Below are 25,407 nucleotides of genomic sequence, written 5' to 3' on the forward strand. Positions count from 1 at the left end.
TGAATGTGGCCCTGGTCTCAGCAGTGGTGGAAGTGTTAGTGGAAGTTGTTGCAGCAGCAGCAGCAGCAGCTGTTGGAAGTCATAGAAACAGTGTCTGTAGTCATGGTAACAGCAGCTTTGTGTTTGTTTTTAGGCATTAAAATGTTTTCTGTAAAAATGTAAATCAGTGAAATCAGCTGAGAAATGTTCGTTGCAGCGTTTTAACATTTCGCCAGTCTTGACCTGTCCAATATGGCGGCGATGTTGACATACTGCAGCAACAGTTTGATGTAATCTCTGTCCTCTGTCTGTCTCCTCCAGGTTGCCATGGGAAACACGGACAGTCACAGCAGCTTCGTGTCTCCTGCCAAGTCGTCCTGTGCGCTCCGGTTCTCCTCCAGGAGGGAGGAGGTGCCGTCAGCCCGCAGCTGGTGGAGGAGCAGTCAGGGCGGCAGCAGGAGCAGAGGGCGGAGCTACCAGAACCAGCACACCTCCTGGCATTATGAACACGCCCCCAGAGGAGGCTCCAGGCTGGGGTCTCCACAGAGGTACGTCCGGGCGGAGCGGGCGCAGGGCGGCGGCAGGAGCCAGTTTGGTTATTTGGAGAATGGCGGTGGGAGTAACGGGCTGCGTGGCGAGCGGACGTCCCTGCAGAGCGGCGGCAGCCCAAAAGTGCTGCTGAGCAAAGATGGCAGCATGAGGGTGGAATTCACTAAAACCAGGGTGGAGCCACAGGGGCTTCCTGGCCTCCCTGCCACCAATGCCGCTGTCGCCCCAGTCGCCGAACCCTCCCTCCGCACCAGCAAGGGCAGCTCGCTCAGCTCCGACGGCTCCTGGTACGACTCACCGTGGGGGGGTGGTGGCGAACTGGCTGACAACGTGTTCGTGTGTGGTGAGAGCGAGGCGAACAGCAGTGGCTACACCACCTACTCCTCCACCCGCACGGAGGAGACCACCACCAGCAGCAGCAGCGGCTACAACGCCTTCTTCTCACCTGGATTTAACTCCCACCTCCTCTTCCCCGCCGCCGAAACCAACGGGTTCACCTCCACCGGCGGCTACAACACCTGCTCCTCAGGTCGGACGGAGGACAGCGGCATCGGCGACTCCGTCATCCTGCAGCCGGACCTCAGGGACTTCAGCCTGGTGTCCACCACCTCCATGGACAACGTCTACTCCACCCACAATACGCTGCCCGCCTTCCCCACCACGCCGGACGCCTCCCTGCAGCAGCCAAGGACCGCCGTCTCCTCTGCCGCGCTGCTGGATGATGTCATTCAGGAGGAGGAGGGGTCAGGAGGAGGAGCAGTGGAACATCTTTACTCCTCCCTCACGCTGCCCTGTCGCAGGGCCGAGCCCGTAAACGCCTCAACCGCCTCTGGCAACAACCGCAAAGATTTCCTGAAGAGCAGAATCAGACGACTGAGCGACTGGACAGGAAGTCTGAGCCGGAAGAAGAGGAGGATCCAGGTGAGACGTGACGGCGGTGTCGGCGTTTTAAAAGTTTGTAAAGATGGCAGTCATTAAAAACACAGACAGAAAACAAATTTAAAAAATCAGAAGATCTGACTGTAGTTTCTTGATCATTTTCAAATTATGTGATTTCACCACATAAAGTGTTTCATATTCATGTTTTCATCAGTCTGTAGAATAATACGTGTCATAAACGTCCACCTTTATCCTAAACTATGTGAAAAGTACTGTTGAAACATTAAAGGGATAGTTCATCCAAAAATGAAAGTTCAGTCATTATCTACTCACCCTCGTGCTGATTGAAGGTCAGTTTTTTTTTTTTAGTCCACAAAACTTTCACAGGAAAACAGTGATGCAGAATCTCCCAAACAATGGAAGTGAATGGTGACCAGTTTTCAAACATTAAAAAAAAACATAAAATGCCTCCATGCTTCTCGTCTGGTGTGATCAAAGTCTCCTAAAGTCCTGACATGCTGTTTGCACACCGTCACACCACACACACACACACACACACACACACACACACACACACACACACACACACACACAGTTCAGACAGTGTGCACCTGAACGTGGCTTCAAGCTAAAGATCTACAGAGAAGATTCAGGATAAAAACATGGTGGAAATCAACTGGACATGTTGGCAGTTTAGGAGACTTTGATCACACCAGACGAGAAGCATGGAGGCATTTTGAAAACTGGTCACCATTCACTTCCATTGTTTCATTGTTTGTTCTATTCCAGCAGACTGAAAAACTAAACTGACCTTCATGAGGGTGAGTAGATAATGAGTGAAGTTTTACTTTTGGGTGAACTATCACTTTAATGGTTCTTTATTTCATAAGCTTCTTTGCACATTTTCCCAAAGTGCTGCATTAAAGGAACAAACGTATTAAGAGGCAGTGATCTGTAATGAAGGGGAAAGTTGTGCCTGTTAAAACCAAATTAACCAAACGACTGCAGCACAGAGTTCAGTCATATAAACTTTATATTCTTGAGTCCATCTCTCACTTCTTCCGTCTGATTGGTCCTCAGGAGCCGTACGGCAGCGACACCAGCAATGTTTTCATCCCTGGGCTGGACTCTGGGCTGTGGTCCTCCAACCCTCTGACCCAGAACCAGTTCCCAGCGCCCCCCTGCAGCTCCTCCAGGAGTCTGAACCTGACGCAGAGCAGCGACGCTCAGCGGCAGAACGTCTACGACAGCTTCATGCAGGAGCTGGAGACGGGCTGCAGCAGCGCCGCGGAGCGCACCGAGCCGTCAGAGGGCGACGGGGAAGACGAGGACGAGGAGGAGGAAGAGGAGGAGGGCGAAGAAGAGATGGACGGGGAGGTGGAGGTGGGAGGAGAGCTGTTGGAGAAGGAGCAGGGCGTGGTGCGGCGAGCTGGGTGGCTCTCCTTCAAGGCTCTCATCACCGTCAACAAGGACAGGAAGCTGGAGCTGGTGGCTCGCCGCAAGTGGAGACACTACTGGGTCACGCTGAAAGGTTCGTCCCGTCTCTACTGTCTGTCAGATACCTTCTGCTGTCCAGGTGTTAGAGCTCTACTGCAGATGTTTTAAACTTCAAATCCTTTATCATGAAGTCCTCAAGTGATGTCACTTGAGTCAGCATCGCTGAAGACGACAAGTCTGGATCTGAAACAGATCTGTTGGTGTGAAGTTAAAAAGAAGTGAGCTGAGCAGAGCTCTGCAGGAGACATTAGCTGCTGCTCACCTCCTGTTGTTGACTGAAGTTTCTGACAGAAAGACCTTGTTGGTGAGATCAGGGGAAAAAAACATTGTTTGAGTTAACAGGAAGATTTCAATCAGAGTAGGCTAACCAGAACGGCTAACTTCTCCCATGTGCCGGCATGACACGCAAATCTGCCACTGAACTGTTGACAGGCCAGCTGCATTGTGGGTGATGTAGGTACCAGCTTATGACAAGGAAAAATTATGCATGGAAAAAAGAGACTGCATCAATTTTGATCCTTTTTTTAAAAAAAAAACTCTGTGGAGGATTTCAACCCATCAGAAAAAACAAAACTCCTTCTCCACCTTTAGCCTCATTATATTAAAGTTGTGTTAGTCGGTTTATTATCAGCATCACTGGGCAAAAGTTCCATAAAAACCTTAAAACATAATGTCATCCAAGTTGACTGAAGGAAAACGAGACTTCTGCTCCTCTTGGTTCTTGGTTCCGTTTTCATGCTTTAGAAATCAAGCCTGTGATGGGAGACGTCGGCCAATCACAGGTCAGTGTGGCAGGCGATTCTGGAGAAAGAGGACAGGAGCCTGATTGATTGTTGAGTCTCAGTTATTCCCAGGTCATCAGATACCGATGCTTTGGGTTGGTGGTTTGGATCAAGCTTCCAACCCGCAGCGTCTGAGACTCAACAAGTAACTGTCTTTCTCCAGAATCATTTCCTGGACAGTTTGTCCAAAGTCATTTACAATACATGTATTCAAACTCAACAGGAACAAGAGCTACATTTCAAAAACAAATGGATTCCTGTCAGTCAGTACAGTAGAGACGTCATCAGACACTGCGGTGGCTGCGGTGGCGAGGACTGCAGGGCGTGCTGACATAAACAGAATTAACTTTTGGAAAAACCTGACATCACACGTGAGCATCGTAGTATCATGTGTTTGTATCTGTGCTGCAGTCAGCATGGCTTCTGACTCAGTACTTAAACAACAGAGAATTATTGCTTTTGTTATTTGGTTACTCAAAGTCAATAATATTAAAGTTTCCCTGTTTTCACCTCCAGCAGTTACAGAGCTGTTGTTTTTCTACGAGTGCCGAGGCTTTTGACTTGAATTTACTGAAGGTGGCAACAGTGAGCAGATTGATGAGTCTGTCTGAAATAATTGACTCTTGTGTCCCGTCAGGTTGCACTCTGCTCTTTTATGAGACGTACGGTAAAACCATCAGTGCCGAACAGGAACTTTCTCCTCGTTACGCTCTGCTGGCCGACGACAGCATCGTCCAGGCCGTCCCCGAACATCCCAAGAAGGAGCACGTCTTCTGTCTGAGCAACTCGCACGGAGACGTCTACCTGTTCCAGGTGAGACCACCGCTCACACACACTTTTTCCATTTATTTTTGTTTATTTATTTCTATTTTTAATGTAGAACTACAAATTGATTCGGGCATTGATCTCAAAGTCAGAAGGAGACAAGTAAACATGCTGATAAAACTGTACAACTCCAGTGTTGCAGTGTCCTTAAACGCATCACCAGGAAGAACGAGTCTCTCAGATCTGAAATCACCTACAGGCATGATTTACAAACTCCCCGATTCACCTTTAAATCTCTTGTTTGTGTGAAGAACTCTGTGACGCAGTTTTCTGGGAAGTCCTTGTCCCGTCCGTTCTATATTTAAATCCTCTCCGTTTTCTCTCGATTGTCTGGCTTCTGATTGCTGGCTGCGTCTCTGTTCCCATCGTCAGTGTGAATGAATGGGACGTAGTGTTGTGGAGGTTGTGGTTTCTCACCACAAACATGCAGAGAGCCGGAGCTCATTTTAAAATTTTCTCTGCATCTGTTTGACTTGATGATGACTGTGTTTCTGCCAGCTTCACGCCGCCGACACTGACGGGCTGATGGATGAAACACAACAAGAATGTGGCTGAGAGTTTGAGTCTAACAAAAAGTAACAGCTCAGGAGACAAAACAAAACCTTGTTCAAAAGGTTTTTCTTTATTAGACTTAAAAAAACATGTCTGGAGATTATTTTAACGTTGAGGGGTTTTTTTCACCACTATAATCAGAGCTGTAGTGCTGCTCAGCTCATGCAGTTGGTTAGTATTTAAGGTCATGTGACCACTGTTCACATGGTGGCAAGTTGATGAATATTCATCATCTGTAACTGAGCAGACAATCAACTTTAGGTAACATATTAAACCAGATTCAAAACTTTCATTCTGAGGAAAATCTGCAGTGCAGACAGACGACAGACTGAACTACTGATGTCCTGCAGGAAACAAACACAGAAACAGTCAGAAGAGTAAATGTTGAATGTTTCTTTACTACCTAACATTAGCTAACATTAGCTAACATTAGCTAACATTAGCTAACATTAGCTAACATTAGCTCTCTATAGACTGGAGAAAAAGTCATTTAATTCATTTAATTCACTGGGCCACATAAAGGCTGCAGGCAACTTTTAAGGTGGAATATTTTCACATATTTGTCTCAGTACATAAGTTAATGTGAATTATTCAACACACCTTAAATGTCAATATGCCAGATTATGTCTTGTTACGTCTTTTTCATCTTGTTATGTTGTTTTTCCGTCTCATCCCATCTGTCCTGTGTGATGTCCTCTGATGGATCCACCTGTGAATCGTCTTTTCTGTGTCTTATTGTTTCGTCCATTTAGGTTGAAATTAGTCTTGATGTTGGAAGGCGGCGCACAATGATGCAAAATAACAATAATCAATAATTCACCTCAAAGTCATTCAAACTAAAGTAACAGCTAGTAGCTGAAAACTCTGTTTGAGTTCAGCAGATAAATCCTTAAAGATCCAGTCATGACTGAAGTGTGTATGAACTTCAGTCAAATAATAAAAAGCGATGCGCTCCGACAGTCAACACTTTATTGTTGGATGGAGTCAAAAACAAGTTTCCCTGAGGAATGAAAGTCTTCCTTTGCCTCCCACTCTGAATGCTGTCAAATAATGAAACGTGTAAAAAGTGAAGAAAAATGCGAATAAATAGAAGAAACATAAACAAAGATGTCAGGAGAGAAAAGGACAGTACAGTTACAGCAGTTTACAGATGTGAAACTGATCTGTTTTCTCATCAAGTTTCTTATATTTCTTTTAAGTTCAGTCAAATATATGTTGCGTATATTTACATTTTAGAAATTAAGCTTCTGCTCAAAACTTCAAAACTATAAAACAAAACTATATAAATCAGCTGAAACAAGATTAATACTTTGATTTGGATAAGCAGCATGAATCAGGACTTGAGAGGGTCAAAGGTCACAGATTTGTTCTAAAAATAGACACAGCATGTTTCCTGAGTCCTCCGTCAGCAGCGTTGTTGACCTGAGGTTTAAATCAGAGGCGTTTCTCTTCTTCTTCACACTTTTTACGAGCTCAGAGAGCACTTTGTTATTCCCAGAGTAACTCTCACTGCTCTCAGCTGTGGAGTGTGTTTACAGACACACAAATCACACGGCGGTCCATCTACACCACGTCTCCGTGGTTACACACGAGGAGGAGGAGGAGGAGGAGGAGGAGGAGGAGGGTGTGAGCCGTGCTGAGGAGGTGTCGAGGAGCTTTTGTCAGGAGCTGAAAGGAGCTGAAGATGGAGGGTGAAAGGCGTCTAATGAGAGTCACGACACCCGACTAATTACTGCAACAAATGTTCGTCTTTACGAGAATGACCCCGACAACGAGCCGCTAAATCCTCCCAAACACAAACACCTGTTAGTGTCACGGCATGAAGTGAGAGCTGCTGTTCTACATTACACTGTTCTTATGTCCACAGAACTGAAAGTCTGTGACACACTCAGACCTTCAGGAGACACCGTGAGACACCGTGAGACATCGTCTGGACAAACAGTTTGAATATTTAATGAGCAGATCTGTGGATTTAAAGGATTTGTCCTCATTAAAAACACAATTAACAGCTTTAAAATCTTTAATTAAATGTTAAAAACACTTGAGAGCTGACTTGGACTAAAACCCAGAGGTGTCAACAGTCCTCTCAGTCTGTACTACAGTACAAGTACAAATACTCCAGTAAAAGTACTGATTCAACTTGTTTACTGCAGTAAAAGTTCAGGCTCTGAAATGTCCTCAGAGTATAAAAGTAAAAGTCGTCCTCTGAAGGACATTTCTACTGACTGTTTCTGTACAAAGACAACTGAAGTGAACCTTTTGTCCACCACAGAGTCTCCATCAGCTTCTTTCATTTTTTACACAGTTTTTATCTTACTATGTCTTTTTTGTCTTGGAATGTCTTTTTTGTCTTATTATGGCATTTTCGCAGTTTTTCATGTTGTTACATTTTTTTCATCTTGTTCATCTTTTCTTCTTCTTACATCTTTTTTTTTGTCTTATTTTGTCTTTTTACATCATTTTTTGTCTTGTTACGTCTGTGTATGATGTACTGATGATACACCAGTGACTGTTGTTTTGTCCATTTACACACAATGATAAGAAATAATCACTGATTCCCCTCAGAGGAATTAAAACTAAAGACACAAACCTCAAAATAAAGTATCTGTGCTTAGTAACACTGACCTCCTCCTGTCCTCCTGTCCTCCTGTCCTCCTGTTCCCCGTCCAGGCCACCAACCAGACGGACCTGGAGAACTGGGTGACGGCGATCCACTCGGCGAGCGCCTCGCTGCTGGCGAAGCGTCAGGGGAAGGAGGACACGCTGCGTCTCCTGCGCTGCCAGAGCCGCTCGCTGCTGCACAAGATCGACATGGACGGGAAGATGAAGAAGATGGCCGAGCTGCAGCTGTCCGTCATCAAGGAGACCAAGAACCGCCGGGCCGTGGAGAGCCAGGTCAGTGTGGGACACATCGGGTTTATACTGGGTTTACTGGACCAGTGAGGACCAGTCAGGGAGGCAGTTGGGTCAAACTGAGTTGTTTCAGCGGCTTGATGTGATCAGGAGGTCACAGGTTCAGGTCCCTGTGACGTTCACAAGGTTTTATGAAAATGGCCCTTTAAATGTTGTGTCTGATTTACATCAACGAAAACTTTTTTTTCTATTTTTAGAATTCATTCAATAATATTGTTATCAGATGTGTCAAATATCACTCTCCAAACCAACCAAACTCCATTGATAAAATCAGTAATTTTTCCTCACAGAACACTGCAGTTGTTGCTGCCTCAATCTGTTAATTTGTGTTATTGCACAGCTTCAGTGTATCTGAACTATTCTTTTAAAACATGAAAGTCACACACAAACTCAAACAAACTAACAGAATGAGGCAGAGGTAGATCAACACCTCCTGTGTTCTGTGAGGTAAAACCCCTGATTTCGTCAGTGGGGTTTGGTTGGTTTGGAGAGAGTGAGTTTGGCTCATAAAACCGAGGCTTCCTGTCAGAAAGGTCTGTCTGACAGCAGAGTAAAGTGGTGAAAATATTCTAAATATAGTGTTCACTTAAACTGGTGTTCATTTATTTTAACATGGACCTTTTTAATGTGGCTGAAATTAGCTTAGCTTCTGTGCTGTGACTCCTTTCTGCTTCGTGTCGACAAAATGACTTGATTTCATGCAGAATCTGGATTCTACTGTTTGTTAAAACATTCGGCCTCTTAAAACAAACTGAACAGCCCATTTTTCCGTTCTGTTTCGGAGACATTATCGTGTGTTTGAGTGAGTTTTCTTTGCTCGGTAAAGACTCAGTGAGGTTAGAACAGACCCCGAGCTGCAGGTAAAACTGTTAACACAGAAAAACCTGCAGTGATGAGGAGGGATCTGATGAAGCTGTTAGCGTCCTGCTGGCAGTGTGAGGAGCTCTGAGAGCCAGAGGAAACTCTGTTAGTCTTTACATAACAAACAGCCTCGAGGACGTTCTGGCAGCTGCACAGCAGAAAAACGTCCGAGCTCGACCTCACGTGGAGCCCAGTCCGATATCTGTTCCAGATGTTTGGGGGATGTTACCGGCAGCCTGAAACAACAAACGGTTTCCCGCTAACGATGGCGCCAGATGAGGCCGTTGAAGATGACATCATCAGTCAAATGTTGAGGTGGTGACGGCAGCGAAGAAACCAGCGGCTAAACCGACGAACCTGGGCGAGAAAAAATACACCCAGAGCCAACAGAGAGAGGACTGATCATGTCAACGGACACTTTGACAGCTGCTTTAAAACGGGACACCTCTGTCCTTCAGTCACTGCAGACGGATGGAAATACATGTGAAATTCATTAACCCTATTATTGACTGAATCACTTTTATTTCACTTATTTTTGAGCACTGGGACAAATTATGTCCCACCAAAAGAAAAAAACTTCAGAAATGCTGATATTTAAATGAAATCCTCGATGGTAAAACGTAAAGACAGAGAGCAGCTGGTTAATCTCTTTCTGTGAACAGTGAAACTGATCTGTTTGAACTCAGAGCTCCTCTGACTGCAGATTAAAGGCTCCACATTCAATTACAAGTTCAGTGTGGAGGACAGAGGACACACAGAGGAACAACTGAGGGCTGGACAACAGAGGACACACACAGTTTCACTGGTCAGTCAGAAAATGATGAAAACTTCAGAAGCTACAGACTTTTCTCTCTCATGTCACAATGTTTTATTTTGTGTTTTCTAATAAAGATGTGAAATTTTTAATCTCAGTGTCTGAACTTGAGGCGGCGTGGGAAAGAGTCAGAGAGGGACGTGAGGGAGAGGAAGAAGAAAAGGGAGGACAGGATGGAGAGAGAGGAGAGAGAGGAGGGGGAGGAGGAGAAAATCCTTTCATTGGTCCTCTGTGATGATGTCAATCAGACAAAATAACTTCCTCACAACAAAGAAGAGAAGATAAATAAACATGATCACATGTGACACGTCATCAGATAACAAGAGTCGTTTATCATCAGAAACACAAACAAATCAACAGATCAGAAGTACAGGAGGAAACTTCATCATCTGTCTGTTCTGTCTGTCTGTCTGTCTGTCTGTCTGTCTGTCTGTCTGTCCTGTCCTGTCTGTCTGTCTGTCTGTCTGTCCGTCCATCCTGTCTGTCTGTCTGTCTGTCTGTCTGTCTGTCTGTCCGTTCTGTCCATCCTGTCTGTCTGTCTGTCCTGTCTGTCCTGTCTGTCCATCCTGTCTGTCTGTCTGTCTGTCCATCCTGTCTGTCTGTCTGTCCATCCTGTCTGTCTGTCTGTCTGTCCATCCTGTCTGTCTGTCTGTCCATCCTGTCTGTCTGTCCTGTCCTGTCTGTCCTGTCTGTCCTGTCTGTCTGTCTGTCCTGTCCTGTCTGTCTGTCTGTCCATCCTGTCTGTCTGTCTGTCTGTCCTGTCTGTCTGTCTGTCCGTCCATCCTGTCTGTCTGTCTGTCCATCCTGTCTGTCTGTCTGTCTGTCCATCCTGTCTGTCTGTCCGTCCATCCTGTCTGTCTGTCTGTCCGTCCTGTCTGTCTGTCTGTCCGTCCTGTCTGTCTGTCTGTCCATCCTGTCTGTCTGTCTGTCTGTCCTGTCTGTCTGTCCGTTCTGTCCATCCTGTCTGTCTGTCTGTCTGTCTCTGACTGTGCTGTCTCCTGCTGTCCTCAGATCCAGCAGTGGGAGCAGAACCTGGAGAAACTCAACCTGGATCTCTTCCGGCTGAGGTGTTACCTGTCCAGCCTGCAGGGCAGCGAGCTCCCAAACCCCAAGAGCCTCCTCGCCGTCGCCAGCCGGCCCTCCAAGAGCATGCTGGGACGCCTGGGAGTCTTCTCTGTGTCCTCCTTCCACGCCCTGGTGAGAACTGATGAATCCAGGTGGAAACACAACCTCCGCCTTCTGTTTTTAAACAGTTTCACAGAGTCTCTCATGTTGACGGACGTCTCGTCTGTCCTCAGGTGTGCAGTCGGGACGAGGTGGCGTGGAGGAGTCGCTGTCGGACTCTGTCAGGAGGAAACAGGAGGAGGAGGGGCCTGCCGTCCTCTCTGAGGGTTCTGGATGGAGTGAACAGACGCAGCAGGGACAGAGGACACTCCACGACCCAGGTAATTTATTTTATTTCATTTCATTTCATTTCATTTTATTTTATTTTATTTTATGCTTCGTCTTCTTTCAAACTATGAAATATGACAACTTTTGTAGAAACGACACTTTTCACTCAAACTATTTGCCAAGAATCAAGTTTGAGGAGACAAACAGGACACACTTTATTTTATAAGAACTGATTTTGATAGTTATTTTCTCCAGGTGATCTCAGGCTCAGTCTTATTGCACTGAATAAAATAAAATGTACATTACACAAGGTTCTAGTTAAACAAAATGTTCTCAATAAGTAAAAAAAATGTTCTAAATAAATACCATAATGTTCTAGATAACCAATAAAATGTTCTCAGTAAAAAACAAAATTGTCTTGATAAACAACAAAATGTTCATGTTCTAAATATATAAAATGTTCTAAATAAATAAAATGTTCTAACCTAAAGAGCAAAATGTTCTTGATAAAGTTTGGACTCAGCGTCTCAGTAGCGTTACGTTGTTCTATACATCTTAAAGAAAACTGACACAAGAAGAAACTTTATTTAAAACTTCATATACGTCTAAACAAGAACTGAAACTGTTCTCTACAAAAACCTTCAGTAGAACCTTTGCAGATCTCTCCTGGTTTCATCAGACAGTTGTGGTTGTGAACATTGCAGCAGGTGCTTCACCATCTGTTGGCGAAGCAGCTAGTTTAGATTTAAGGTTTTTTTTTTTATAAGGTTTAAGTGTCTTGAGAGTGATGTCATCATCTAAATACTCACTGATTGGTCAGTTTTACAGACGCTGATTCTCAGTGGTTGTTTTTCAGTTCCAGCGGAGCTCAGCTCGTAATCAGAGCGTCCGTGGTTTGATTCTGGCTCGCTGTAAGGCCACGCCCCCTCGTCATTTTCTGCCTCAGCTCACAATCAGCTCTCTGAATAAGGCAAAATGCCAAAAACGCTCTTTAATGAAAACTCAACGTCACATGTCGCCGTCCGTCTGACTGAGGCGGGTTTTTGGCTCCTCTTTGTTTCTGACTCTGCTGAAGCTCGGCGCTTCATCAGCCAGCTGAAGTTCCCATCATCCTCGGCTCCTGAGGGCCCCCTCTTTGATAAACAGCGAGCTATTTTAGGCCTCGCAGAGTCCGGAGCAGATAAATCTCTCTGCAGCTGGAGGTTTATTTTGGCTCCGCGTCTGACGGACGGACGCTGAACACACCTCTGTGTGAAACGCGGCGTCACGCGTCCTCGCAGTGTAAACACGGTTTCATCGACCTGACGGGTGAAGAAACTGGAAACACAACTTTCTCTGCCCTCAGGACACAAATCCTCCTGATCCTGCAGAGGAGGAGTGTGAACGTCGGGGACATCCTGGTTTGGTCCGGTTGGGATTTTCCTTCCTCCACCGGCCAACAGATGTTTGTTTCCACAGACCTGCATTGATTTTAGCATCCAATCAGCTGTTAATTTGCTTCATGTTGTGAAAAACCGACCAATCAGAGAGTTCGGTGTGCTCCGAGGGGGCAGAGTTCTGCAGCTGCAGTTTTTATTGAAAAGTTTAAAAGATCGTTGTTTCTGAATGTCTTTGAGGACGTCATCTTGGACTTTTTTCAGCATTTTCTGACATTTCAAGTCAAACAGATTTACGGCATCAGCACCGACGTTGAAACTTCCAGAGCAGCTTTGAGGCCGTGCAGACTCTGCGAGCTGGATCTCCTTTGGGGTTTTGTGGATCTGATCGGATGAGGTTTTTCTGGGCAGACCCACAGAGACAGTCTGATCTCACGCGGACATGTGGAGTTAATCGCCGCGTCGTCTCTGCGGGAGACAAAACAGCAAACGTCTCACAGGCGGCCCACACAGTGACTGGACTCAGAACCTCCACCACGTCGAGGTTAATTCTTTCCAGAATCAAACCCTGACGGTCTGGTGGTGACTGTCAGTAAAAGAGCTTTTGTGCTCCAGAATCCTTCCTGGATAAATGTTGGTGCACGTTTGCAGTTTAGCTGCCGTCATCATGTGACTCACTGAGCGTCCTCTGCTGCCGCCTCATCAACTAAAATGTATTTATGGACCGTGTGAACGATGACTGACAGACAGGAAGTTATCAGAGCTGCACCGTTTCCTCCACCCTGCAGACCATTTTCCTTCAATAATCAATAATAGATGTGTTCTTGTTTTGAATTAGAAACTAAAAAACAAGCCTGTTCTGGAAGTGTAAGAAGTAAAAAGTTCAGATATTTACATAAACATGGAGTAAAAGTAAAAAAAAAAAAATCTGAAAAATAAAAATCTACTGAAGTACAGTAATGAAGTATTAGTACTTAGTTACTTCCCACCTCTGGCTTTAAAGAATCAAATCATTTCATCCATTTTTCATCATCACAGTTTTTATCGTTTCACTTTGTTTCTTCCGCTCCTCATACAGACACGTCCAAATATTATTTTTTCTTTTTAAATGAAACGAGAACAGAACAAGAAACACAGACTCAGTCCAACATCACACAGACACACAGAGGAGACGTGAAACAGGAAACTAAACGTTTCCTTATAAGGAGTTGTTGGTTGAGTCAGTTGACGATGTGTTTACTGACCGTCGGTGGTCCTCAGACTCCAGACTGACTGCAGCTCCTCCGCTCTCATTACCACTCCGACTGCACAAACCTGTAATTTCAGCGCAGCTCAACCCCTCATCTTTTCCCATGATTCCCTGTGGCTAAGGTTGGTTTTCATCCGGAACAGAATTCAGTCTCAGAGTCTTTTCTTTTTTTTTTCTTTTTCCTCGACTCATCATTTTTAATTAAGTTTAAATATAGACAGAGAGGGAGTATTTTTAGTTTGATCCTGAGTCATGACTTCTCTGACTCTGTGTGATATTCAGTTTCCTGTCCCGTCTACTACACAACTCTCTGTCTTATAATTGTGAGTCTCGAAGACGTTGTGGTTTGATCAGAGACAGGAAGTCACACACATCTGTAGATGTCCACAGACTTTTGGACACATAATGAATTTATAAAGATTGTCTGCTGCCACCTGCCGTCCTTTAACCCCCTGAGGAGGAGAAAAAAAGAAAAGAAAAGAAAAGAGAGGAGGACAAAGAGGGAAGAGGAGGAGGAGAGGACAGTGTTTGGTTGGTCAGACAGCTGCTTCACACCAACCTGCTGATCTGAGGAGGAGGAGGAGGAGGAGGAGGATTAAAAGGTCTGAGAGCCTTTTATTCTCCCAGAATTCCTTTGTCCCTCAGTGTTAATCCTGCTACAGAGGCACCGGGTGACTCCCCCACCTCCTCCCCTCTCCACATGACCTCCACCTCCTCTCTCCCTCTCATCTGCTCCTCTTTTAACCTCCTTCCTCCCTTGTCTTCCTCTCAATGTGATGCCTCTGAGTGCGTCTCCTCTGAGTCCTGCTGCTGCTTCACCTCTAATTGATTCTCATTTACATCTTCTCTCTCACTCCTCTCCTCCTCTCCGTCTCTCCTCCTCTCCTCCTCTCACTCCTCTCCTTCTTCTCTCCTCCTCTCCTCCTCTCCTCCTCTCCTTCTTCTCTCACTCCTCTCCTCCTCTCCATCTCTTCTTCTTCTCTCTTCCTCTCCTCCTCTCCTTCTTCTCTCCTCCTCTCCTCCTCTCCTTCTCTCCTTCTTCTCTCCTCCTCTCACTCCTCTCCTTCTTCTCTCCTCCTCTCCTCCTCTCCTTCTTCTCTCCTCCTCTTCTTCTTCTCTCCTCCTCTCCTTCTCTCCTCCCCTCCTCCCCTCTTTCTTCTCTCCTCCTCTCCTCCTCCCTCTGTTTTTGTGTTGTAATGCTTTAAGTAATTCCTTCATTTGAGTTGATGTGTTTTTCTTTTATTGATCAATTATCTGATTGATTTTAGATGATTTTTTCTTCTTTGACGTATCTTGTGTTTTTGTGTTTTCTTATTTGTGCAGATAAATGAACTCAGAATCTGGAATAGTTTGTAAAATGAGTTTTGTTTTTGTTTGAATGTAACAGTACTAAAACTAAACCTGTGTGTGTGTGTGTGTGTGTGTGTGTGTGTGTGTGTGTGTGTGTGTGTGTGTGTGTGTGTGTGTGTGTGTGTTTCCTCCTGCAGAGACTCGACAGTGTGTCCAGTCTGAGGGAGGCGGTGCCCCCTGCAGGACATCCTGCAGTTCTGCAGGTGCGTTCAATGACTCATGCTGAACTGCTCATCTTTAATATTATCATCAGTAACATTGATGAATAAAATCACATTTATCAGGTCATAAAAAATATATGTTTAATAATTAAGGCCTATTGATTTCTGTGTAGTTTTTTTTTTTTTATTTAAAAAATAAATTCTACATCAGGATTTATTGTGATCAGCTCTGCAATTATATGTTGATTAATTAATTAACTGGTCAAAATCAAAGGAAAATATTTGTTTAATCAATTAATCATTTCAGTGGGTTTTTTTTTTTCAAGCATAAATGACAAAAATCTTCTGTTTCCAGCTTGTAAATCTGTACAGGTGTAGGAAATACCTGTGGAAACATAAAGAGGAATAACTAAAATAAATAAGTAAATATAAATGTTGAACTATGATGACAAACACCAAAATATAAGAGAATACCACGTTTATTTTCTTATATTTTTCACAGATTTATTTCTTTTTTCTGGTCCTGCTGTGACTCCACAGTTTTCCTCTTACATGATTTTAAAAGTGAAATATTTTGGACTGTTGCATAAAGCAAACTTTTTAGACGTTCTACAAACTAAAACAGTTACATGGTTGAAATAATGTGCAGGTGAGTCGATCGTGTCAGTTATTAGTTGTTTCAGCCTTAAATCTGGTTTCTTCTCGTGTTTCAGACACAGAATCACAGTGAAGATGAGTTCAGTGTCTCTGTTGTCTGTTGTTCAGGTCTGTGATGAGCTGCAGTCTTCACTCGATGTTTTCACTCTGAACATCTGTCGACTCGACGCTGACAAAGACTTTGGTGAGAAAATCATCACGAACACGACTTCACTGCTCAGGTTTCTGAGAATCAGAACAAACTTCACGTCTGGAAAAATAAGGGATTCATGAGGAATGTTTCTACTCCACCTAAAGAGAAGAAAGAAAATAAGATAAAATAAAAATAAATACAATGATTTATTGATCCCACGCTGGAGGATTTACTTGTTTTTATTCTGACAGTGTGCAGCTCAGCAGATCATGAATGAATGAATGAATGAAATATTACATCATATGTTGATGTTTTGCTCTGTTGTCTGTATCTTTCTGTGTGTGAAAAAGATTGAATTAAAAATATAAACCTTGTGTCCGTGCAGGTTTTGCGGTGACGGGTCACGTGGACGGAGGTGGGAGGAGTCACGTCTACGTCAGTGAAGTCGACCCGCTGGGACTGTCAGTCAGAGAAGGTTCGAGCTCCAACTCCTGATAAAGTTCCTGTTTGTTCGATATTCAGAGTTCAAAGTCCTGAAAGTTTGGAAAATGAAAATTCATTTGAACTGTTTCCATTTTACAACCACAAAGAAATCAAACAAGCAAAAACACAGAATGACAACAATAAAACAAACTAACAACTGACTCGATGCACCGACTGCTGCGGGGAGAAATTCATTTGCAACTTCATTTCTTATAACAGTTTAGACGATAATGGCTTCAAGAGCCTGTCATTTTTTTGGTTTTGAAAAGTGCCTGAATTTTATTTTAAAAAAGTTTTATGAACCCTGAATATTTACAGCTCATAGAGTACAAATAAACTGTTGATTTGTAGCAGCTGAGTTCTCCTTCTCGTCCAACAGAGGGCAGCAAAGACTCTGATTCTCTTTTCAACCTGCACACAAGTTAGAGTGGAGCTTTTATTGTGAAGGACCAGGAAGAGACTTCCTCTTTGATTTGTTTCTTTAAACTGTTTTGATGTTTTTGCTCATTCTGTCTCATCTGAAGTGAAGATTTAAATTCTCCTGTGTGTGTGTGTGTGTGTGTGTGTGTGTGTGTGTGTGTGTGTGTGTGTGTGTGTGTGTGTGTGTGTGTGTGTGTGTGTTCCTGTTTTCCCATCAGGCCTCAGGGCAGGAGACCAGGTCCTGGCTGTGAACGGGGCCGCTGTGTCTGGTCTGGACTTGGACCTGATGCAAAGTCTCTTCAGCCACCAGAAGCTCCAGCTGCTGCTCAGGAGAGACAGCGAGACCGCCGCTGCCGCCGTGTGGCCCGCCCCCGGTGACCCCTGTCTGCCCCCGGCCCCCCCAGACCTCCAGACCAGCGGGACCACCAGCACGAATACAGGTTGAGAAACACGAGACGATATTTTAAATCTGTCAGGTGACACTACGTGTTTAATTTCAACAACAAATGACAAAAATATTTCATTAAAGCCACTGAACCTGAAGCATGTTATTAAATTTCAGAGTAAAAGCATTAAAAACATTTGATAAAACCAGCATTTAATGAACAGAAGCTTCAGTTCCTCTGCAGGCCTGAAGCAGCTGCAGCTCCCACAGGAGCTTTCACTTTTAAATGAAAGGCTTTTATTGTGAAGGCAGGTCGATGCTGCAGTCAGATACAGTTAGAGCAGCAGCACTGAGCCTTCTGCCCCAGGGAATTCTGGGAAAACTGCCCACAGAGCTGCTGTAGAGGGAGAATTTCTCTGTCTGATGGTTTAATCTCAGGGTTCATACAGAGTCTGCAAAATCATTTTTACCATAAAGTTTCTGAGGTTTAGATTCTGTTTGGATTAAAATATTTGATTTGTAACATAATCAGTCCTGTTTAATATTAATGGTTTAATATTTGAAATGAGACAATCCTGTCATTTTGTTTGTTTGTTGTTATTTGTGTTAAATAATCATCATCAAAAAAATGACAGTTAATATGAGGAGCTGGTAAAATAAATAAAGTGACAGTATATGTTGATTTCTGTGAGAATAAAAATGTAAATGTGATGATGATGGAGATTTTTGGTTTTGGTACCATCAAAGTTCTTGATTTTTACTCTTTAAAAACTGTTAGTTTTGTTTATTTCATCCTGTAAGAATCAGAGTTCAGGAGGAAAACTGATTTTAAAAAAAGACCAAACTGAACATTTTCATATTTGATTTCACAGATTGTTCACGTCCAGACGGCGTCCTGCCGCCTCGCTGTGACGACGTTTCATCAAACGTGTCTGAAGACGTTGAGCTGCAGAAACAGGTGAGAATCACTTTCTGCTTTTGGGCTCAAAGTTCATCGATCGACTGATTGATTGATTGATTTTCCTCCTGATTGTCACTTTTGATGTGTGTGAGGCGTTGAATCAGAAAACACTCATCTGTTGTTGCTCAACACAATAAAAGTCACTTCAGGCCTCATCTGTCTGATCTCAGTCTGTTTCAGAAGTGTTCTCATGTTTATCTGACCTCTGATCAGCAAAAGTTCACACGTCTTTTACTCAAGTAAAAGTACAGATACTTTTGTAAAAGTAGAAGTACTGATTCAACTTGTTTACTGCAGTGTCCTTAAATTTTTTTCATCTTGTTACATTTTTTATTTTTTTTTCTTGTTCTGTTTTTTCTTGTTTGATCTTTTGCATTATTTTTGTCTTGTTACATTTTTTTTTTAACTTGTTGCATTTTTACATTGTTTTTTGTCTCCTTACTTCTTTTTTGTTTTGTTCCTTTCTCTGACATGGACCTGTGAACACACCGTCTTTTCTGTGTCTTATTGTTTCGTCCCTTTAGTTTGAAATCAGTCTTGATGTTTGAAAGCGGCGCGCGATGATGTAAAATAACAATAATCAATAATTCACCTCAGAGTCATTAAAACTTAAGTAACAAGTCAGTTTAGAAAATGTGAGAAAGTTCAGATATGTGTGTTCAAATTTCAAAAAAATAAATACTGAAGTACAGGTACCTGAAAACTCATATTTACTTATATACAAGTATTTGTACTTTCTACGTCTGATGATCAGTGAATGATCTGTGTGTTTTAAAGTTTATTCATATTTTTTGTTTTGTTTTTTTGTATTTTATCGATGTTAACCAGCTCATGTGAGCTAAACTTCTGTTAGCTTCCATCAACATATTTTTCTGAACCTTCAGTAGCAGAAGATGGAAACAAGCTTTCATTTGTATTTTCTTCTGCTGATTTACCTGAAATACGTCTCACAGTTTCAGTACAGTTGGATGAAAACATGGCTGCTCTCTGATTTGCTGTTGAGTTTTTCATATATATTTTTTGGTGCTTTGAGCTTCACACACTGACTGATATCTGCTCCCACCGTACGGGAGAGAAGGCAGACGTCTGTCCAGACAGATGAACAGCTGAGAGGAGAAATATGTATTTTTGATTTTGTGAAGGAGTCTTGAGGAGTTTCAGTGGCTGTAGCTGCTTCAGTCTGTGTGTCTTCACTGAAGCCACCTGCAGAGATCTTTACCCACAATCCTCCTGTGGTTCCTGAAGCTCTGACACCTTCAGTGTCACATGACCTGTGATCAGCTGTTAATCCGGGTTTACAGCCTCAGGAGTGTTTGTGTGTAAGGTCAGGGTGGCTGAGGAGGATTAATGGCGTCCAGGAGAACTACAGAGAACCCGTAGATGTTCTTCCTGACCAGCTCCTCCTCCGGTGGCGGCGGCGGCTCCCGGCGACGACCTCTGACCTCAGCCGAGGCTTCTCCCTCATCCTGCTCTCTGACCATGGGCGCTCTGTGCTGGGTGCTGCCGCTGGAGGAGGACGAGGAGGTGCTGGAGGAGGAGCAGGAGGAGGAGGAGGAGGCAGAGGAGGGGGTGTTTCCCGCTGTGGGACCGGTGGAGCGGCTGCTGGAGGAGGCGACCTGCTGCCTGAGCCGCTGCCGACCCGATGACGGCCACGTCCTGCTGGTAAACACGCAGAGACAGAGAGACGCTGCTGGCTGGTGATGTTTGTTGATTTGTTGGTTGGTTGTCATGGTGACCAGCTTCCCCATCCTCCTCTCACTGGACGTTTGGTTTAATTAGTTCAAACTGCATCTGTGTGTGTGTGTGTGTGTGTGTGTGTGTGTGTGTGTGTGTGTGTGTGTGTCAGTGTAGTCCTGATTAATGATGTACCATTAACCTTTTTATGAATTTTATATCTATAATGCTTTAAAAGCACATTCATAAGACATCATACATTCGTCTGAAAGCAGCTGTTTTATGGTATATTCATTTTCATCATCCTCAGGAACAGTCGGCACACATGTTGTTTGCTTTGTGTTTAGAGACGTTCAGATTTACCTGGAAGAAAACGAGAACACTTTCAGTCCTGTTTAGAACAGGTGGTAGTGGTGTGCAGCAGCCTCTTGTGGCTGAAATGAGTATTACAACAACAAACACCTGATTAAAAAAGTTAAAAAAAATCACCTGCCACAACCTTTTTTCCCCTGAGCATCAGTCATAAACACAGGAGAGAAAACAGTTTTGATCATGAATGTTTTTTTCCTCATTGCCTCGTGCACAAAGCAGCTCCATAAAGGAACATTTTTCCCAGTTTGGTGTGGAAGAACTTTACTGGTCTGCACAGATTCATGACCTGAACCCCAACAGACCTGATCACCAACACCGGCGTCACTGATGCTGTTTTGTCGTCACATGGAGGCTGTGGTTACACCGTCACACATGGCTGCAGTGCTCAGCTGTCCACATACTTTTGGCCATCTTTCCTGCATCACCTGCACAGCTGCAGCAGTTGTGAGGACACATGTCTCCTGTTCCTCTGGAGGATCAGTGATGTTTCATGCTGCGTTTAATGAACCCTCTTCACAGTGGAGCATGTCGCTGTTGAATGGCTCCCTCTGAGCTTTAAACGGCAGCTGTGTTTGGACGCGTTTCTTCTCTCTATGGCGACCTGGTTGGACGTTTTAACATCATTAAAAGTCTCAGAGTGGGTCAGATTCGTCCTCAGAGAGGAGACACATCGTCCGTCCTGGAAGTTAAAGTGCTATAAATGTGAGGTGTTATTAAAAGCTGTGTGGCTGCAGGCGAACGCTCTCTGAATGTATCAGCCTGTCAGCAGTTTATTAGAGTCTGACACCTCAGATTATGATGATGAACGAGGCGGCTGGTTGGTTAAAACCTCGTCCTCTTAAGGGTCAAACTGAGACGCTGCAGGAAAACATGTCTGTGTGTCCTCATGTTCATATCTCCTGTTTATCTGATGTAGTTTCTTTATCACAGGTATTATTTATTTATCAAACCCAATCTGAACTGACAGATAAACAAAAAAAGATGTCAGCGTTGCTCCGATTGGTTGAATTTTCTCTGTAAAGACAGCAACAATCATCTAACCAGACCGTCCCTCCTGTCAGGATGTGGACCGGGTCTACTCTCTGTACCAGACCTTCCCAGAGGGCCGAGCGGCGGAGGATGACGTTCCCAGGAACCCGTACGGCAGAGAGGTCGTCCTGCAGCCCACGAGCCCCGCCCACCTGAGCGTGTGTCAGCGTCTGCGTAAAGTCATCCAGGAGCTGGTCGACACAGAGAAGTCCTACGTCAAGGTCAGTAGTACTGCACTAATACTGTAGGAGTACTACTGCAATTCAAAGTTTTTCCTCCTCCTGCGTTAATAAATGTTTTTCTTTGAAAGAAGCTCTGAAGTTGATTTTGTTTTCCTGACAGGATCTGGTTTGTCTGTTTGACATCTACCTGACTCCTCTGCAGCAGGAGACCTTCCTCAGTAAAGAAGAGGTAACTGAACCACAGACAGACCTTTAAACTGATGATGAGATGTTGTCGGTGTCTCTGACTGCAGCGTCTCTCCCTCAGATGGAGGCGTTGTTCGGCAGTCTGCCTGAGATGTTGGACTTCCAGAGAGTTTTCCTTCAAACGCTGGAGGAGAGAATCGCTTCCTGTCCCAACTTCAGCAGCCTGGACACACCTGCACAGTTCAAGGTAGACGGACATTCTTCTGTTCTTTCAGTGGATTTGATCTGTCCTGTTTGTCTTTGAGATTTTTAAAAAGTTCTCCCTTTGTTTATAGAAACTCCTGTTCTCATTGGGAGGATCATTTCTTTACTACGCCGACCACTTCAAACACTACAGCGGCTTCTGTGCAAACCACATCAAAGTCCAGAAAGTCCTGGAGAGAGGTGAGGTTTGATCCGTCTCACTGCACAAAACCTTTCCTTAAATTCTTTTAATCTGGAAATTAACTATGAAACGATGACGTCGTTTTTACAGCGAAGACAGACAGAGCCTTCAAGCACTTCCTGGAGGCGAGGAATCCGACCAATCAGCACTCGTCGTCTCTGGAGTCGTACCTGATCAAACCCGTTCAGAGAGTCCTGAAGTATCCACTGCTGCTCAGAGAGCTGGTGTCTCTGACGGACCCTGAAAGCCCCGAACACACACACCTGACAGGTATGACACACACCTCACAGGTACACAACACACACACACCTAACAGGTATGACACACACCTCACAGGTACACAACACACACACACCTGACAGGTATGACACACACACACCTGACAGATATACAACACACCTGACAGGTACTAACTGATGACTGTATTAGTGTATGTATATATTTTAGCTGTAATGAACGCTGTAGCCTGTAGATCACTAGCAGCACGTTCTTTACGTGAACATTTCCGTTTCCTTCACACCTGTAATTCCCCTGGTGTCCACACAGAGGCGCTGAGAGCGATGGAGAAGGTGGCGAGTCACATTAATGAGATGCAGAAGATCTACGAGGATTACGGCTCCGTGTTCGACCAGCTGGCTGCAGAGCAGAGCGGACCTCACAAACAGGTACAGATACATCGATACACACTGATCGATCGACTTCATCAAACACTGGCGGAGTGTCAGTCAAATGCAGAGAAGCTGCAGTTGTTTCGTTGGACCGGCGGTCCAGAGTCATCATGGATCTGTTTATCGACTAATTGTTTTCACCTTCAGGTGACGGAGATCTCGATGGGGGAGTTTCTGGTCCACTCGTCGGTGGTCTGGTTGAACCCGCTGCCCTGTTTGGGTCGACTGAGGAAAGAACCTGAGCTCACACTGTTCGGTGGGTTCACACACACACACACACACACACACACACACACACACACACACACACACACAGGTGATCAGCAGCAGGAGTGTGTGAGTGTTGTGAGTAACGTTGTGTTTCATCCTTCAGTGTTCAAACGCGTCGTCATCCTGGTTTATCGTGACAGCACCAAGCTGAAGAAGAGGATGGTGAGTCTCCTTCATCCTCGCCGCTGTTTTTAACGTGGAGGTCAAACTGTCACATTTATAACTCGTAACGTTTGTTCTCTGTCCGACAGGCCGCCTCTCGCTCAGCTGATCTGGACGCCTTCAGGTTCCGCTGGTTAATCCCAGTTTCAGCCGTTCAAGTCCGACCGGCCAACATCACAGGTCAGTGACCAGCAGGGGGCGCTGAGCTTTGTGTTTTATTCCAGTGATGGAAAGTACATTTACTCTGTACTGTACTTACTTATAATTTTGAGGTACTTTTTCTCCGCTACATTTCTTTTTTTTTTTTCAATTCATTTATTTAACTTGTTACTTTGCAGATTTTTATTAATGATAGAAAATTTAATCAACAGATTTCTTACGAGAAAACTTTATTGATCCCAGAGGGTTAATTCACAAGTTACTAGTGATGGACACATTAATGCTTCCATAACTATGATCTGATAATATAATAAATATTTTTCTGACATTCTTCATACTGAGTACTGTTATGTTTGGTACTTTAAGTGCAGTTTGGTGCTCATACTTTTGGACTTTCACTCATTGTGGATGCAGGACTTGAACTTGTAACAGAGTACTCCTACACTCTTGTATTACTACTTGTACCTGAGTATAAGATGTGTGTATTTGTGTGTTCAGGCTCAGACAACCCGTGTGTTTGGGAGCTGGTTCACAGCCGCTCGGAGGTGGAGGGACGACCGGAGACGGTGTTTCAGCTCTGCAGCAGGTAAAAACTAAAACACTTACTGTTATTTTAAAAAATGATATTTTATCATCAACAAATAAAGTGATAAAGTTTTACTCCTCTGACCTCGTGCTGTTTTTGTTTCAGCGGTTTGGAGACGAAGGCCAGCGTCCTGCGAGCTCTGCGCTCCCTCCTCAGAGAGCGAGCGCCCGCCGGCTCCCTGAGGAGGAGCCGCCTGTCGACAGCGGAGAGGAGCAGCTCCTGGAGGAGGAGGCAGCAGCAGCGGAGTCGCTCGGACACCCAGAGGACGACGCTCCGTCAGCCTGAGGACGGCTGCAGACCTGATGGAGGAGAAACCTGCTCGGAGCCCCTGCTGCCCCGCCGCACCTCCTCTGACCCCGCGGGGAAGAGGAGCAGACTGTGCTCCCTGACCAGCGAGCTGGAGGCTCAGCTGCAGAGGCTCAACTTCACCGAGGAGGAAGCCGAGCGAGGAGCGGCAGCGTCTCACAGCAGCGAGGAGGACAAGAGGCGGAGCTCCAGTCTGCGGCGAGGTCCTGGAGAAGTCCTGGAGCTGCTGGAGAGAGACTTCAGTGTCCAGAGTCTGACCTCCATGATCAACGAGGACTGTTTCTACGACTCCGTGATGGGGACACAGACAGCTGCTGTCCCCACGCTACATGGCTAAAGCTAACATGCTAACACGGAGAGGACTAAATTTTAGAGCTACAGACTGCTCTTCACATGCTACACAGCTAAAGCTAATGTGCTAACATGCTAACACAGAGTGGAACAAAGCTCAGAACTACGGGCTGTTGTCTCCATGCTAAAGCTTACTTGCTAACACGGACAGGAGCAAAGCTCAAACCTGCAGTCGCAGTGCTACAAGGCTAAAGCTAACAAGCTAACACAGACCGGACAAAACTGAAATCTGTAGACTGATGGAACCATGCTACAGGGCTAAAGCTAACATGCTAATGTGATAACATGGATGAGACTGGTGCTAAAACTGCAGACTGCTGGATCTACAGAGATTCAAACTGGAAACTTTATCAGAGCCGTTTCTGTCATCACATGTCAACAAATCAAACTGGCACAAGAAACTTCATCTCCTCAACATCCTGGACGTCTGAGGACAGAACGACCTTTGACAGCCGGCGCTGGCCAACGTTTTTCCAGAAGAGGAAGTCCAGTTGTCATCGAGCTACGTCATTTTCAATTTATTAAGATGTGAAGTGGATGGATGGATAAACTCCACAAAGTTTAGAGCCGCTGTGAGGAAAAAAACTTTGAGAATAAAGTTTAAAAGGTTTAAGAAGTCCAAACAAAACTACAAACAGAATTTTAGGGAAAAGTTAAAATACCAATTAAAGTATAATTTTACAAGAAAACACAAAGTTTGTGAGAAGTTTTGTTACGTTACTTCTTTGAGTTTTCTTCGTTCTAAATCAAATTTTTAACAAAAAAGTGTTTATTTTTCAATTCTTCTAAAATTAAGACT

The 25,407-nt window shown here is 44.5% G+C and overlaps 1 protein-coding gene across 2 annotated transcripts in view; it reads left to right on the forward strand.

Moving 5' to 3' along the window:
* Positions 1-25,407, forward strand: part of tiam2b (TIAM Rac1 associated GEF 2b) — a 52,711-nt gene that overhangs the window by 25,969 nt on the left and 1,335 nt on the right. For both annotated transcript variants that reach the window (XM_084736768.1, XM_084736767.1), the window contains exons 2-23: positions 301-1,449; positions 2,488-2,938; positions 4,324-4,499; positions 7,734-7,958; positions 10,663-10,848; positions 10,950-11,096; positions 15,156-15,221; positions 15,945-16,020; positions 16,355-16,444; positions 17,091-17,312; positions 18,130-18,215; positions 21,326-21,514; positions 21,636-21,704; positions 21,783-21,908; positions 21,997-22,105; positions 22,197-22,376; positions 22,653-22,771; positions 22,922-23,030; positions 23,148-23,206; positions 23,296-23,386; positions 23,864-23,951; positions 24,057-25,407. The exon at positions 24,057-25,407 is cut by the window's right edge and continues 1,335 nt beyond it. In XM_084736768.1, the coding sequence (XP_084592894.1) occupies positions 307-1,449; positions 2,488-2,938; positions 4,324-4,499; positions 7,734-7,958; positions 10,663-10,848; positions 10,950-11,096; positions 15,156-15,221; positions 15,945-16,020; positions 16,355-16,444; positions 17,091-17,312; positions 18,130-18,215; positions 21,326-21,514; positions 21,636-21,704; positions 21,783-21,908; positions 21,997-22,105; positions 22,197-22,376; positions 22,653-22,771; positions 22,922-23,030; positions 23,148-23,206; positions 23,296-23,386; positions 23,864-23,951; positions 24,057-24,594 (4,545 nt within the window). In that variant the 5' untranslated portion in view covers positions 301-306 and the 3' untranslated portion in view covers positions 24,595-25,407. The remainder of the gene's footprint in view (positions 1-300; positions 1,450-2,487; positions 2,939-4,323; positions 4,500-7,733; positions 7,959-10,662; positions 10,849-10,949; positions 11,097-15,155; positions 15,222-15,944; positions 16,021-16,354; positions 16,445-17,090; positions 17,313-18,129; positions 18,216-21,325; positions 21,515-21,635; positions 21,705-21,782; positions 21,909-21,996; positions 22,106-22,196; positions 22,377-22,652; positions 22,772-22,921; positions 23,031-23,147; positions 23,207-23,295; positions 23,387-23,863; positions 23,952-24,056) is intronic.

Source organism: Lutjanus erythropterus, chromosome 15 (genome assembly GCF_056507025.1).
Source record: "Lutjanus erythropterus isolate fLutEry1 chromosome 15, fLutEry1.hap2, whole genome shotgun sequence".
Lineage (NCBI taxonomy): Eukaryota > Metazoa > Chordata > Actinopteri > Lutjaniformes > Lutjanidae > Lutjanus > Lutjanus erythropterus.